Genomic DNA, 16,393 nt, shown 5'->3' with positions numbered 1-16,393 from the left:
AGATACAGAAAGTTGAAAATTCAAACTATTTTCTGGATATCTTCTCTGCTCTCTGAAATATAATATGCAGGATTTTTTTTTTTCCAAGTTCCTCTGTAAACCTAGGAAAGAGAAATTAAATGATTTTAGTATAATGATTATATGTAATTAATGCAGGAATGCATGCATTTTTCTTGTTTCTAGGTGGTTGCTCCTTTGATGAGCACTACAGTAATTGTGGTTATAGTGTGGCCTTGGGAACCAATGGATTTACCTGGGAGCAGATCAATACCTGGGAAAAGCCAACGATGGATCCTGCAGTCCCAACTGGTAAGTAAGAAGCCTCTGCAGCAGCGGAGGTATTACTCTTTGTGAGGATCAGCTGTTAGCCCTGTACGGATTACTGGCATACATTGTGAACATATAATAATACTGTAGTCTTTTCAGCATTCTCTGAAGAGCTCACAGTAATGAAAATTTCCAATGGTTTTATTTCTTACTGGAAATTAACATTATATTGTTGGTGTATATATGGCATAGATTCTACGGAATGCTTCGTTCACCTTGAGGAAAAGCACGTTTTAAGAAAAGGCACTAAATTTTTCTAAAAGCCATAGGTTGTGCTTTTTGGCAATTGAAATAGCTGAAGGCCCTGCTCTAAAGCAATTGACACAATGGCAAACAGAACTGGCCAGCCAACTTGACTGCAGTCATGAAGTATTTGTTCCAGTTAATTGATTGCACTCTGACAAGCATGAACTACTTGGCAGAATTAACATCTTGTGTTGTTGCAGGGGTATTTTTATGCATGTAAATTATTGGGCTAAGAAACGTGAAATTGCTAGGTGCCTGTTAAGGGAAGCAGGCAGAGCTGATGTAACAATAGTTTCCTGCTGTAGCCATGGATAGACAGGCTAGTGTTCGTCCCTGCATGTTAAATCTGTTAATAGAAACAAAACCACAAGATAGCTGCTTGTTTGTTTGTTTGTTTTAATTACAGCCTAAATTGGAAGCTGTTAGTGACAGAATCTTTCAAAGTGTGACACGTGGGACTACTTGTTTTGGCTCTGGTATCCCAAAAGCTAATTCTGAAAGTTACTTCTCTGGTCTTGTCTGTATGAATGCATTTCATCATTCTGAATGTGTTGACTTTTTCATAAGGGCAGTTTTATTTCTACAGCTCCTCAGCTTCAGTTCTTGTGTGTCACACTCCCTGTTCGTAGTAGACCTAACTAGAGAGACATGGCAGATATTTGAATTTACAGATCTCAGAATGATCTGAAGGAATAAGAACGTAGATAGCTGTGATGCCATCTGGAAGGCAAGGAATTAATGGGAGGGCTTGTACTGGAAAAGTTCAGTACTTTGCTAACTCTGAATGTGAAGGAAAATCTATCTTCCTGCCTTCCATCTGAAAGTGTTTTATCATCTGAAGATGCTGGATCTGTGGAGAAATTGATAGACAATCAACGGCCTGGAATGGCAAACAAACCCCAGAATAATACAGCGTGTTTCTTAACAAGGCTTTCAGAATTGTTCTTCCCAAAACAAAGTAGATAGAGATATGTATGGTCCTTTCTCTTAATGCTGTGTTCCGTGTTATCAGGTAGCACTAATAGCTAGATCTATAAAGGTTGGAGCAGCTGCAAAGTAAACGGCATCAACAACAAAAAAAGCAACATAAAAGTGCAGAAATCTGAGTTGTATTAATTATATGTATATATTATTATATTGTATATGGAAGAGGAAAGATTCTAACAACTTGTAGTGTGCTGATGATGAAATATTATTTAAAGAGACCTTAAGGAGTATGAGGGGGAATGATAAAGTGCTTTGCTTTACTAATTGATGTCTCAGTACTAGTCACAGAGAACAGAAGGTCAAATCATTAGGTTGGAAAAGAAGGCTGACCACAGCAAATGTGTACAGAACACATTTCTCCAGTAACAAAAATATGTTTTCAAAAGCTGTCCAAATGATGCTAACCTTGAGGTAAATTATGGTGTTCAATTAAACTGCCTCATGCTTGCGGAGATGCTAGAGCTATTATTGGGAGTCTGTATTGCTGGATGGAATCTTAATGCATGTGTTTTTTGGTTACTCACTGAGAGTCTGTTTTGTGAGAATAAAGGATTACTTAAAATTCATCTAGTGGCAAAGCCAGCCAAATAAACTGATGAAACAGTTCCACTCCTACAATCAGAGACATCTTTAGAGCCAGAGTACTAGAACATTTGGTGACTGACTTTCTAATCCATTTAGTTTTTCCAAAGCAGCTGAAGCAGCATGGTGCAAATCCATCGGGTTGCAAGGGTGTCAGAGGTGGTAAAAGTGTTTGGAATAAGCAACTTCCAACTTCTGGTGGCCAACTGTAGGCAGGAAATCACTTTTAGCATGGGCAGAAGCACAGGGGCGCAAGAATGCATAGAGGTCTGAGGATGCAAGCAGTAATGCGTGTTTTCTTGAACAGGATGCTGTTTTAGACACTACACAGTTCTTGTGTGACTGGAATCAGATTAAAATACTGTATTGTGAAAATGGTAAAATGTGTGAGCAGGCATTAAATTGGTTCCATGATCCTGAATAAGTCTGCAGCGCAACCTGCTGGGAAATGTTGGCAGGAAAGTGTGGCCTCACCCCATCCTGGTCAGCCCACATTAACGTTACTGTCAGAGCTATTTCCTTGTTTAAAATGTCAGCTTTCATAAGCACCAGCAGGTCCCTTTGAATTCAACCAAGCCACAGAATTCCATCCTCCTGAATACTAATGATAACATCTAGTGCTTTTTACAGTCCTTTTCGTCGTTAGGTCTCAGAGTGCTCTTCAGAGGAGGTCAGTATCATGAATGAGAGCCTGAGTTTGTAGTACTGTGTAATTCTCTGCTGAGACACTGCTGCAAAGGTCTCTGCTCAGGGATGGCTTCCTATTTTTATTTTTATTTATATATATATTTTTGGAATTAAAATGCACTCCTCAAAGGGAAAAAAAAAACCAAAAACGCACAATTAAACTGCTCTATTAGCCATGTAAAAGTTTGTAGGCAATTTGTTTTACACCATTGCTAGCAAATAAACTGTTTTTCATGAATTTTGTGGTTAATTCCTTCGGGCTGGAAACTGTGTTAATTGGGGGATTAAGAAACAGATGTTTGTTGTTTCAAATAAATGTTTCAGAAACCTGAAATAAATGAATTGTAGGTATCCAATGCCCAGACTTTGGTGCAACTCTTTCCACCTCCTTGCATGATAGCAGGAGCGATTATAACAGAATATTCCATAACAGATGGGTGTTTACTTAAGCCTGAATTATCCTCAGTGATGAGTATTCTACAGCCTCTGGGCTACTTGTTCCACTCTTTGAGTTATAAAGGTTCTCAGTACTCATCTTCCATTTTCCCTTTTATGGCTTAATCTCATTATTTTTTTCTCCATCTATGACTAGGAAGAATAATCAGTTGTTGCTCTCTTTTGTGATCTCTTACATAGCTATGTACGGTTAAGTCTTTGTTTCCCAGGACTAAGTATGACCCAGTGCTTTTAACCTTTTTGAATTCAGAATGTTTTGTTTCCCTCTCTCTACTTCATGCCTTCAGTCATTACCTTCTTATCTTTTTTGGGTATTTGCCTAAACCTCTCGTAGCAAGCTGGGATTTGAAACTCTGCATGACAGTCCAGGCAGGATGCACGGCTCTAATTCTCTTTCAGAAGTTTAGACTACAGCAAGTAGTCATGTCCTGCTCCTTGTATTTCCTTCATGCAGTTTTTATTCCTCTTTTTTTTTTTTTCCCATTAGTAACCTGTCTTTATGTGCTTATGTATTAGATGATTTGAGATGAACGTGGGGTTCTAGTTTGTGTTGAATCACAGAAAATACTTCCTTGGTGGTAAAAGGGCCTGAGCTTGTGTGTATTTCAGAGGCAAAAGCTTGGTTCGTAGAACAAGTTCTTGTACTGTGTTAAAACTAGTGTTGGAAAAATACTGGCTTTACTTTTCATGTTATAACACTGCAGCATTCCAGGAACCCTGCACCTGCCTACCATTGCAGCATTTGTGAGAATATATTAATAATGGAAGTATTTAACATTTAGCATTTGCACGTTCAAAGTATTTTACTGGCTTTTTCTAATTAACTCCAATGGAGACCTAAGTGGGCTGACTAGACTGGAGCAATTACTTTAATTGTGTTAAATACGGTCGTCCTCTGAATGCAGAGCTGTGGTGCAATGTGCCTTTGTGCAGCAGTGTCTGTCAGTGTTGCACTGACTGTTCATCTCCTGGTTGGTTGTGTGAAGTTTCCCTGTTCCATGTTAGCAGAAAGCAGTCGGCACACAGCAGTTGAATGTCTGGCCTCATCTTCCTGACTGCTGATTTCCCTTCGTTTATACTAATTGGCACTTTGTGCTAATTTACTTTGTGTGTATGCGTGTATATACATAGTTATCTTTCTGTAAAGATACACAATATCACTGCTGTTTTGGGCTGAATCAAGTAGACATCCTGTTTGTCTAAGAAGCAAATTTAGATGAGCTTAGAGATGAGTGAAATGTTTAGAAGAAATTAGAGCATTCAGAATTAGCACTGTAGCAGTTGTGTGTTCCTTGGTGAGTGCAGGTTGCTTAGCTTTCCTCACTTCACAAAAATTTCACCAATTTTCCACAAAGAAACAGAGCCCATTAACAGTCAACAGTATTTTCATGCATTGTTACCTAAGGGTTGAACTTGCTTGAAATGTGTAACTCACAGTTTGGAAGCTGCAAATAGTTGTGGGAAATGCCACGAATACATGATTTTATGGGTTTCCTTGTGTGTATTTGATAAGTGTTATCAAATAACTGATAAATAGTGTTGCACCGCAGATTCGGAAGTGTGCATGTATTGCATTTAAACTTTTGCTGTTTACATTTGAGCTAAAGCATTTTAACTGTTTTACAGTGCTTCAGGAGACAGAGTAGGTTAGTACCAAGTGACTGTCAGCTGCCCTGTCGATTGAAACCCTAATGGCAAGTGCAGCTTTGAGATGAGCAGTTCACTCTTCAGAGACACAGTCAGCATTTGTCCTGTATCTGTCCTCACACGAATTTGGAGAAGGGCTCCGAGCCAAATCCTCGTAATGGTAGATGTTTTGAGATAATGGTAAGGTTAAGACATGAACATGTTCTGAGTACTTTCTTGTGTGAGTCCATATTGCATGGCACAATGAAATGAACATAGCTTGAGAGGTGTTTGGTGTTCGAATCGCATTGATCCCTCGAACATGTAGCAGATTTATTCTTTCCTCTTGCAGCAGAGATAAGGGATGGGGACTCTTCTCTCATCTAATTGGGCGTGTACTTTTGTTCCAGTAGCTGGAGGGCTCACTAAGCTTCTCACTGAAAGAACAGAAGGGTTATCATCATTAGCGTTGCTTCACGAAATAACCATTTAGCAAGTGAACATCATAGGCATGATGTATATCTGAATACCAGATGGCTAAATTCTACTTGGAATCCACTGAACTGAGTGAAGTTTTATGCTTCCCTAATAGGCCAAATGCTTTCCTGTGTCACCTTCTTCTTTGCAGTGAGTGGCACTGAGAACTTAGTGTGAATGAATAATTATGGAACAGCTTTCCTTGAAGATGATAAACTCCATCTATGCCCACATTGAAGATTGACAGGATTGTTCAGTTTCATTCAGAGAGGATTGATGTGCAGTTAGTGTTAGCCCCCCCAAAGAACAGGGAACCTCTGTACACAGGTCAGGCATTTCTTTTTTTTCCTTCAAAGCTAGAATGAGCACCAACATGAGTTAGACTCAGCTTTTTAAGTTTGAAAGGCAATGCAATAAAATTAACATTTTCCTGTGTCTGAGTGGATTAATACTTGCTTACAAGAAAATAAACAAACTTGTTAAAGGAATAAATTAAAATCCAACTGTGTATGTGATGAATCATGATCCAATTTTGTCTGAGAGGGGAGAAGGAAAATTGGCTCAGCTGTCTGTGTATTGTTTCTCAAAAAAATATTTTTTGTAGGGGAAATTACTAAGAATGAGTGAAATACGTTTCTCCCCACTCTTTGACTTCCACAGAAATAAACAGATAAGGCTGGGGATGGGCACTGAACTCAAAGTAATTTCTCAGCTTTTAAGGTCTGAGCAAAAAAGGGATCTGTGGAGACTTTCTGTAGCGCATTTTAATTTTGCTCTTTACCACCTCGCTTAGTGTCAGTATTTTGGGGTTGGCTTTCATAGTAGCAGTAGTAAATAATTCTCAATTTTCAGAATTTCATCACTAATTTACATTGACTTGAGTTTGGGGGCATGGTTTACATCTTTTTCCTGATTTTATTTTGGTAAGTGTACATAAGAATGCTTAGACCTTGGAAAATAAATGATTTTAGAACTATTTATGGATACAGCTTTGGGATGGACAGAATCTTGTAAACAACTAGAGGGAGCTTATTTTGAACTGCACCTTTTAAATTGCTCACTCTTACACTATCTATTGGGTCTCCCCAGAAGCCATTACTGTAACTGATTCCTTAATAGCTGTTTGCAGCCCAGTATTAGTATTTATTTTCTCTCAGAGGAATGTATTGTCATCCATATTTTTTTATTTTCTCTAGTCTAGGTTATCTGTAAGTAAATCATACCTGCATTAGTATATAATTTGCTTTTCAGCCAAGGAAAACTAGCAATGGAGACCATGAGCAATTGCTTCTGTTGCACACAATTGCTTTCAGAAAGGTAACTCCAAGCAATTAGCCTTGAGGGTGATTCGTACCACAGATTTGATTTCTATCTGGTGTTCCATTCTAATGCCAATCTGTGGGTAGACCTACTGATTTTGGGTGGACCATAAATAGTAATGAATTAAAGTACTTGTGAAATTACAGACTTGTAAAGTCATAATCTTGCACTGAAAAAAAATAAGCATAAGTTAGTCAACTATTCTGTGATGTTATATGCAGGAGAAATTGATTTAATTAAGAACACTTACCTCCCCAGAGGCTCCTTTCTGAAGGAAATTGCATCCTGGTTATCAATGTTTTGTCATTTGTGTCATAAATGTGAAATAGCACATTTATGCACCAGTGTGAGAAGTCAGAAGAAGGATGCTTCTGTGTAGATGGCACTTTGGTACTGTAATCTTGCTTAGCAAGGGAGAGTAGTTTTTTCTGAACATGCACAGTATAAAGATAGATCAAAGAAGATGGAAAGAATGACTTCTCAGAAGGCCTTTTAATGACCCTGAAGGAACCATGTAGGGAAGGCATGTAGTTACTGCCCCTTGATGTGTTAAATGGTATGTTTGAACTGTTGTCTATTTCTGATCCTTTTCAGTGGAAACTGTCAGAAGTGGGACTGTTTGTGAGTGTCAACATTTCACCATTAGAGAGACCATGACACTTCCAAAGCACTGCCATGACATCATTCAGCATCACACTAGGATGACAAGAAAGCCATCATTGTACATATTTGCATTCCATGGTTTCAGGCATATTCATTTTTCCCAGAACCTGTTGGCTCTAACAGGAACTGATGCTTTTCAGCATCTTAGATTGGGAAAAATGCAGACTCCTAGGGCATGCTGTCCAGGTGCCAACGGGCAGATGGTTGAGAGCCAAGCTAAAGCACTGTATAACCAAAGTACTGGAAAAACATTTCTAATTTAAAACTTGAAAATGTTTGAAGGTTGGAGAGGTAGAAAGAAGATGTGTTGAATTTCATGTTAGGTTTCTTCCAAGTGGATAAATACTATCTAGTTTAAATGCCACAGAAGTTAATGCAGTTGCATTGAAATAAGGCTAGTATGCAAAACAAGTTTTCTTATCCTGTGACTAAGATCTTCCTTTTTAAATAGTTATTTCTATGGAAATTCTTTCTATAACAAGGGGAAGATTGATAATTTTATACTCCACTTATTAGAAGATTCAGAGCAAGGAAAAGCACGTTATAGGAAGAACAGGAGATGAGAAAGATGCGTAGGTAGAAAGAGGCTTGGAGAAGGTCTTTCTGGTGAGCTGGTGTAGTAAAATTGATAAATGTAAAAGTAGTGGCCACTAAGGAACAGAGGAAAAACAATGACTAAGGTCATCTAGAGAAGGAAAACCTAAAAGGGAAGAGGTCTGAGAGAAGAATGACTCGAGGTCTGTATGGGTAGATGGCCAAAGTCAAGGTAGATTAGATTTGGAAGCAGGATGAGATTGTGAATGAGGAGTGAATGTTGAAAGATAAGGATTTACAAAAGGAAATGCTGAGGAAACAGTAGGCAAAATTACATCCCAGAAGTGATCAGAAAGCAACAGTGGAAAGCCTTTAGAGCAGAGGCTGATCAGAATACAGGCAGGACAGAAGGTACAGTCAAGGTTCAGTCCCTCATCTGCTTTAGTAGCAGAGTCTTGGCAAGTCTCTATGAATGTTCAGCTCTTTGCAGCTGCTTGACACAAAGTCAGTGGAATTTTCCTGAAGTTCTTTGAATTCAGTGGAAACAGGATGTAATCACTTATGGGTACTGTATGTTGTGATGATTGTCTGACTAATGCAGTACATTTCCTGTTGTACGTCTTCCCAGTGAGCTCATCCTTCTACTTTTATTATCATTAGTTTTTACTTCTATCACAAAACCAGACTCTCAGCATCAGAGCACAAAGCTATGTTGCAGTATCTAAGATTCCAGCATCATTGATTATTTAACTTTACCATAGACCTGATTTGCTGTGTAGTGAAATAAGTGGAAGTCTTTCCACCAACTCCTAAATAAATAAGATGAGATTTCATAATGGGCAGAGTACACAGTCTAGACTTTTAAATACTTCAGTGCTTACTTAAAAGGATGCAGGTTGTTTGGATTGAATGGTAATAACCTCAGTTAAGTGATCCTGCTGAGAACTGTGGCTACTAAGAATCCTAAGTCATTTTTTATTCTTAGGAAATACTTAGCATTTCCCATTTCCAATATTAGATATGTAGTGCATGTAAATCAGCACATTAAAAAAAAAAAAAAGGAAAAAAAAGTCTGTTTTCCTGAAAGTCATTTATGTATGTACAAAAAGAAGCTGATAGCAACAGTTCTCACATATTCTCATGGGGAGAAATAATGTATGCATCTCCTGCATTAGGCAATTCAACGTCTTCCATAGCATTCACCTCTTTCAGAAGGAGTGGAAACTGTTGCGGTTGTATTCCTTTGAGATGAAAGTTGTAATACTACAAATTATCACTTGTTTTCAGTATTGACTAGAAAAATAAATGCAATTTATGCTTTTAAATGTGGAAAATTAAGCAAAATAAAGCAATTTTATATGTTTGAGGATCTTTTCAAATGAAAAGCTGCATTCACTGAATTCTCATCAGTTCCTTTTCTGTCACGTTTCATGATGTGAACTCTGAATTGAATGAACAGCTGCAATAAAATGGTACCAGTCAAGTCAGGGGAATTCACAGGGAGTTGAGACATTTCAGGCTGTGAGACAATCCTTTTTGAACCCTCATTTACCTTGAGAGATGGTTGACTTTTAGCATAATGTCTTCAGTACAGCTCACAAATAGAGAGGTGTCAAGCCCTTATTTGCAGTTCTTATACTTAGTACGTAGGAGTCGGCCTTGTACAAACAGAACAAAGACTCTTGCTATCACTATAAGCTGTTTATATTTCTAATTGTGGAATTAGATTTTTCTCTTGGTCTCCCCCTTCAGTTTTACTTACAGTGCAAACATGAGAGTTAATATGAAGGAAATGGCAGAGTTGATCTTAAGGGTGTTTTAAGGAAAGCAGAACAGGAAGTGAACGACATAACTCAGGTCTAAAAGCCTTCTTGGTTCACCTGAAATAAGGCTGTTCTTACCATTAAATATCTGACTACATCCCTTTGATCCTTGAAAATGCCATTTATTGCAATGTATGGATGTTGGCTGAGCCAGTCTGCAATCTCAGCTGATGTGTTTGTCCACACAACAGAAGCAGTGGGCAGAAGCATGCTGAAAGAACAAACGTAGGGGCAGTAAGTGTCTGCATTCCTCAAGATCTTGAAATAACAGATCTGATTAATTTTAAGATGTTTCAGAACAAATGTTTTATGCACTGAGAGTATATTCAGTGCTTCCATTTTTTAAAGTTTATTTTTACACCGCGCATGACTATAACACCCAATATCGTAACTCTTTGAAGAGCATGATTTTCACAGAATAACTTAGTGGTGGCTTTTTGCAAGTCAGTGTGCCCTGTGAACTGAGGCTTAGTTACTTGTCGTTCAGTTACCACACGAAAAGTGGAGTTTCTTTTCACTCCGTCCGTCTCTTTAAAATGCATCCTCCCATAGGAGATTTTTATTTCTTTGGTATTATTTTTCCAATGTCATCTTGTTTTAATCTGTACCAATTACAGTAGTGAAGGTTGAGGTGTGAGGAATCTTGGCAGCAAAGCTGAAGTTGCCTTCTCCCTCACCCTGAGCCAAACTAAGATCTAATCAAGCTACGATAACTTAAATTAACTTCTTGCAAATGTTGATGCAGTGTAGGGTGATTGAGTGAAGGTGCACCACAGACTTCATTATGAGTTCTCATGGCCAGTCTCACTACTCCATCTGACCATAGCAGACAAATATCTTTCACCCTTTCCATTTTATAGGTTTAAGCTGTTTAGTGATATAGGGAATATTAAAAAGAGGAATCATAACCAGATCGTGTTTTAGCTTAGTTCTCATTAGCTGTTCATCTAGAACAGATTGCATAGGACAATCTTCTGGAGTGTGTCTAATTGCTGCAACATGGTAATTTAATGGGAACACATTTTTATAAGCTTGTTTAACTGCATCTGTGCCAACTGACCTCACAGCTTGTTGTGCAGTGATGCAACACTAGAAACTAGCATCTAAATGTTAGATCTTATTTGTGTGGCCCCTTTTGAACTTCATTCACTGTTGTGCCTTTTCTAATATGGCATCACTAATGCTAGCATCACTGCAGTATCCTAATTCAAACTGTTCATCCTCCATCCCATTCATCATCCACAAATGCTTGTTTTTCAAGATAGTTTTTAAGTCCTAACAGTCTTATTCCTTACATTTTTCCTTCTATTTCCTAATGTTGTGAGCATTTCTTTTCATAAAATGTTCTTTGACATAGTTTGTCTAGGAACCAAGTTTTCTTGTTCTTAGGAGTGTTTTTTTTACATGGCAGCAAACAAAGCAGCTCTCAGAACTCTGTAGTCCTTCAGCTCAATCCATTTCTGTGCATCTATCTCAAGACCTTGTGTCTGTTGTAATTTTTCCCTTTATCCCTTCTTCTTTGACCTCATCCTTCAGGCTTCCCTGTCACTCACAGCCTCAAGTCCAGTGGGCCACACATGTTTCTTATAGGTTGCCAGGAAGAAAAGGCATGTGCATTCTGTTGCAGCTTAGCTGAATTGCTACAGAAAGCAGCTCGGCTCTGTTGGTACAGAAAGCATCCCTCAGCCTTTTACCCTTTAAGTGAGAAACAGGATTTCAAAAGCTAATTTGCTTGTTTTCATAGCATGATCTTAATTCTACAAGGGAGAATAGATGATCTAATCTAATTTAATTTTGCTCTTTGAGAAGAAGGGAGATCACTTGGCCAGCTGCTGCTCTGAGCAAACATGGAGCATGTAGGCTACAAGATAAGCTTTGAACTCTATCAAGTCTCTCGGCAGTATATGTTAATGTGTGCTGGTGGGAGATCTCTGAAACTTTTTCTTCTGATTGTATTAATTAGTGGTGCTGCTCCAAACCAACAAAGCAGTTGAACTGAGCTGTAACTCTGTAAAATAAGTAAGTGCTGTTACACACAGGGCTCCCTGTGTCCCTGATGCTTTAGTGTTGTGGCAGGGTGGACTGTGAAGATGTCTATTTGGCCTGATTTGTGAAATCACAGTATTTCTATCTATTTCATCTCTTTCTAAAACTTTAAGCACGTTTTAGCACTTTAATCTTTTCCAATCAAGCTGTTCATTTGTTACAAGAGGAAAGACTGTATATGCTAGTCTTGCATTTGAAGAGAAGCCCTTTTCTCCACAAATTTAACATGAGGTAAGAAAGCATCTCTGAGCGTCAGTAGCAATGCTAAATTTCTCTTTGCACTGTGACAAACTCCCTCCCTATCTCAGATATCAGACTTAATCGACCTACCTGCATTTCCTGAGTAGTTTTTCATTATTCCAAAAGTAAAAGCAATAAATAATTTCGTTTACGATAAATATTTTTAAAGCTGTCTTAAGCTCAGATAGGAAATCTAAGAAGCATGTCTTGAGGCCATATATGTGTAATATAATAGCCCATCCAGAATTCATCTGGCTATAACAAATTGTTTCTACAAGCATGAATGCAGTGTCTTTTATGCATATACTCACATACAACTGCTTTAACTTTAGAAAAGGATAAAAACTATCAACTTTAGAGCCTATTCAATACTTTACATAATGGATATTTATAGGGCATCAACTATGTTTTTTCATTCAGTTAACCTACACTTACTCTTGGAAACGTGTTGCTTGTGTATATGTCTATTTGCTTGATTTAAGAGTTGTCACCCTTCCCTTTTGTACCTTGCTCACAAGGCACAGTTGGACCACGGCTGAGCTTTCTTCTGCATCTCTGATAGGAGTGTCATTCTGCAGGAGGATGATTGCAGGGCTTGTAGAATGTGTGCCCAATTTGCAATTAAATGATTTTTGTCTGCCATCACATCATGCTGCAGCTTGAGATCCAACCACCAGTCTACATTTTTCCTCCTATTTACATCACCACAAATTATAATATTTTTTTTTGCCAACCAGTGGTGTTTTCAAAAATACACACCTAATCTTTCTTGCCTTCCGATGTCTAACTGAAAGTTTGCTACAAAAACGGTTACCCTGGGCAGTGTAGTAATTTCTGTTGTGTTTGTTTAATTTTATTGCTATTGTTAGGGTAATAAATCAGTAATGTGGTGGCTGCTGTTATACTGCTACTGAAATGAAATTCCAAAATCCCTATACAGAAATGATGCACTCACTTCATACCAACACACGCTGCATGCTAAGAAAAGAATGCATAAGTGTGGGTAGGCACACTGACTAATTAGCTCAGGTGCATAGAATTCAACTGATTTTTGAGTAGCCAGACGTGTGGGGCTAACAGCTATTGGATGTTTTAGAGTAGAATCAAAATGGTTCCAGCTCTGTTGCAGAGTGAACCATGCTCTCCATAGTCTTTTCATCACAGCTTTACTTCAGAACACGTAATTGTTCAAAGGTACTGAATTAAAAAAACTCTGTAAATGAGTGTTTAAAAGTTAAAATAAAAATAGGGAGATGGTGGTACAACCACAACAGTAGTCAGTTAACATTGCAGTAGTGCAATCTCACTGAATTTCTGCCAAGAATGTAGATTAGAAGACATTCCGTTTTAAAAGCTTCAGCTAAGATAATTAATTGCATTTATTTTCAAGGTGATATCGTGCTTGTTTGTGGGAATGAGCAATAGAGAATTAAAAAAATGGAAATTTCATCAGTGATTACAAAAGCGATAGTGATTTACTAATTGCCTTTTGCTGTTTCCTGACAGTTTGTATCTCTTATAAGTGAAACAGTCTGCCTCGAGTCACTGAAAACATTTGTGTGTTGAGAGATTAGGATAAATATACCACAAGTAATTGTTTAGTTGTAAATTTGTTCTTTTCTTTTGTGGGGGACTAAATTTGCCTCCTATCTTCTCCTATTTACCCTGTAACCATTAGCGTGTGCTCAGAAGACCCTAAGCAAGATTTTGGCAGAACAGAATGTAGCCAGGAGCAAAATTCTCCTTCCAGATGTGTTGGAACAGAGCCCTGGAGACTTATTTGCTCTCATGGTTTTGGTCTGGGAACTTCTTGAAAGCAGTGGTTAACATCAGTTAAACAAAGACTGCAGACTGATGCAGGTTTGATGTGTTGTCCCCATGTTGCTGCCTTATCAAAACTGGGTCTCACACAAACTAAGCGAACAGAATTGCGCTTGATCACCTCACCCAGTTTGGTGATGCAGCAGATTGCCCACTGGGATGACTCCTGATCATTTCTTTACTACCATGGAATTTCATTGTGCAGTCACCTGTCCTAGACACGGTGTATCATCAATTTACAGGTGGGTATGCTAAGATTGTGAAGAAGCAGATGTTTACCTTGAAATTAAGGCTTATAAGCATTTAAGGGAAGCGTTTCTTTTGTATGAACAAAAATGCAGCTGGATCTCTTATCTACATCCTCTTTCAGTTCAGAGTTAGCAACCTGGCCTAACTTTTACAAGGCAAATTCTAAAAAGAAAAACTTCAGCATCAGAGAACTGTGAGAACAGATGTGATGGGATGTTCAGGAATGGTTCCTAAAACGTTTTTCCTTCCGTAGCCTTGTGTGTTTGAGCTGGGAGTTGGAAGAGGATGCAGCTACATGACTGTATCCACACTGTGTGAGCAGGGGCTGATCCAGAGCAGAATTATCTGCACTTTTCCTTCTTTGTACTCTGGTATATCCTTGCCAGCAGTGTGTGGATAGCACATTAATCAATATAATGAGATTTGTGTGATTCTGTTGAGTTCTGTAGGAAAACATATTGAATGTAGATTGAATCATGGAAACGGAGGCTCAGACAAATGTCTGACATATGCGTTTCTTCAGGCATTTCAAAGTGTAATATGCAAATGGCAAAGGTGTTGATTTTGTGACCCTCATGAACAGGCAGATGTAGATCCACAAACCTATTTTCATATTCAGTGAGGCAGAGACCCTGCTGCTGCCATCAGTAACTCAGTGCCTGAGTGTTTAATAAAGTGCAACAGGAACCTCTGGATAAATAAATAAATACCTTATACTGCAGATCAGTTACTTCTATAGTAAAACAGTATTCACAGGTTTTTGGTATGTGGCTGTTTCCTTTTTCTTTTTCCTCCCAAAATAATTTTTTTTTCTAATTAAAACTAATGGAAGAGTGCAGGCAAAATTAGCAAGATGCTACGTGAAGCTGCCCCATATCCATGGGCCAGGCCTACCTTTTTTACTGCTGTAAGAACAATATGGTTCTGTGTTTGGGCTGATTTTGAAATTATCCTGCAGTACTTTGCAATGTGAAACAAATGAAAATCACCAGACACTGTTGCGTAGCAGATCCCATAAACAGCAGGTCTGTACGACAAGTGTGTAGTGTGATGAGATAGGAATAGTTCAGTGAGAACACAAAAAGCCCCCTCTAAGGAATGCTTTTTGGAACATCAAGAAACCCAACGAACCAACCCAACCCCACAGCCTTTGTGCACAGCGTGTGGTTATTTTCATGCACAGAGTTGGGCTGCGTGAGCAGGGAGATGGTCCTGTGCCTGGAAGGGCAGTCTGGAACAGAGACTGCCTCTTTGGATGCTGTATGTGAACTGAGCCTAGAGATCATGTGCTAGAGATGTTTACTAAGTTGTAAGCCTGTGGAATGGCTTCCAGAGAAGCCAGACAGTGAGAGCATATAGACAAGAGGGGGAATGGCTATTTATTAGGGTGCACAGTGATAGGACAAGGGGGAATGGTTTTAAACTGAGACAGGGGAGGTTTAGATTGGATATTAGGAGGAAGTTTTTCAGCCAGAGGGTGGTGAGGCACTGGAACAGGTTGCCCAAGGAGGCTGTGGATTCCCCATCCCTGCAGGCATGCAAGGCCAGGATGGATGTGGCTCTGGGCAGCCTGGGCTGCTGGTTGGTGACCCTGCACATAGCAGGGGGTTGGAACTGGATGATCACTGTGGTCCTTTTCAACCCAGGCCATTCTATGATAAAAAGGGATATGTTGATGGAAGCTGCCTCTGTAGATTTGCTTCATTTTCCTTTGGTTCCTCTGCTATTGTTCTTGAGGAGCAGGAGGGAGTGAAATGGAAGTAGTACTCTGGTTTTCTATTGCAAGCTTGTGTATTGCCCGTGTCACCTTAAGTGGTGGAAGAAATCTGGAGCTACTTAGGACACCCACTAAACTCTGAATTCAGCACTTACTTGTCTTAATCCAGCAGTTGCTAGTTGCATTTAAAGCCCTTGAGCCCTGTTGAGTTAACTGTTGTGACTGTCACCCGGTTGTTTTTCTTTCCTGCTCAAATGAGATGTCTCCCCTGAAAATAACATGAGTCTCACATGCAGAAAGCACAGCTTTCAAATGTTAAACCAGATGGCAATTATCCTGAATTAGTCTCTCATTTGCAATACTCTTTTTTTTTTTTTTTTTAACTTAAAGACAAAACAACAACTAAAACAACAGCCAAAGCAACCCCTTAGCCATTTGTGATTATTTTTGTTTGGTATTTAAAGACTTGTTTGCTTTTAATTGGTTGCCAAAGTCATGTACTGTTTCTTGCAGAATGGAAAGGCAATAGAATCCTTCTGGGGACAGGACTTGTGCTGTGACATTCAATGGCAAGGTTGTACATGAGGGACAT

The 16,393-nt window shown here is 38.8% G+C and overlaps 1 protein-coding gene across 1 annotated transcript in view; it reads left to right on the top strand.

The window, feature by feature from the left end:
- The first annotated feature begins 236 nt into the window (after positions 1–236).
- PTPRT (protein tyrosine phosphatase receptor type T) overlaps positions 237–16,393 on the top strand; it is a 308,933-nt gene continuing 292,776 nt past the window's right edge. Inside the window, exon 1 of the mRNA XM_042883615.1 lies at positions 237–309. Within this exon, the coding sequence (XP_042739549.1) occupies positions 288–309 (22 nt within the window). The 5' untranslated portion in view covers positions 237–287. The remainder of the gene's footprint in view (positions 310–16,393) is intronic.

Source organism: Lagopus leucura, unplaced genomic scaffold (genome assembly GCF_019238085.1).
Source record: "Lagopus leucura isolate 7727_CA_CO unplaced genomic scaffold, USGS_WTPT01 Super-Scaffold_100039, whole genome shotgun sequence".
Lineage (NCBI taxonomy): Eukaryota > Metazoa > Chordata > Aves > Galliformes > Phasianidae > Lagopus > Lagopus leucura.
Note: the sequence above shows the minus strand (reverse complement) of the source record. Positions and strands in the feature narration are given on the sequence as shown.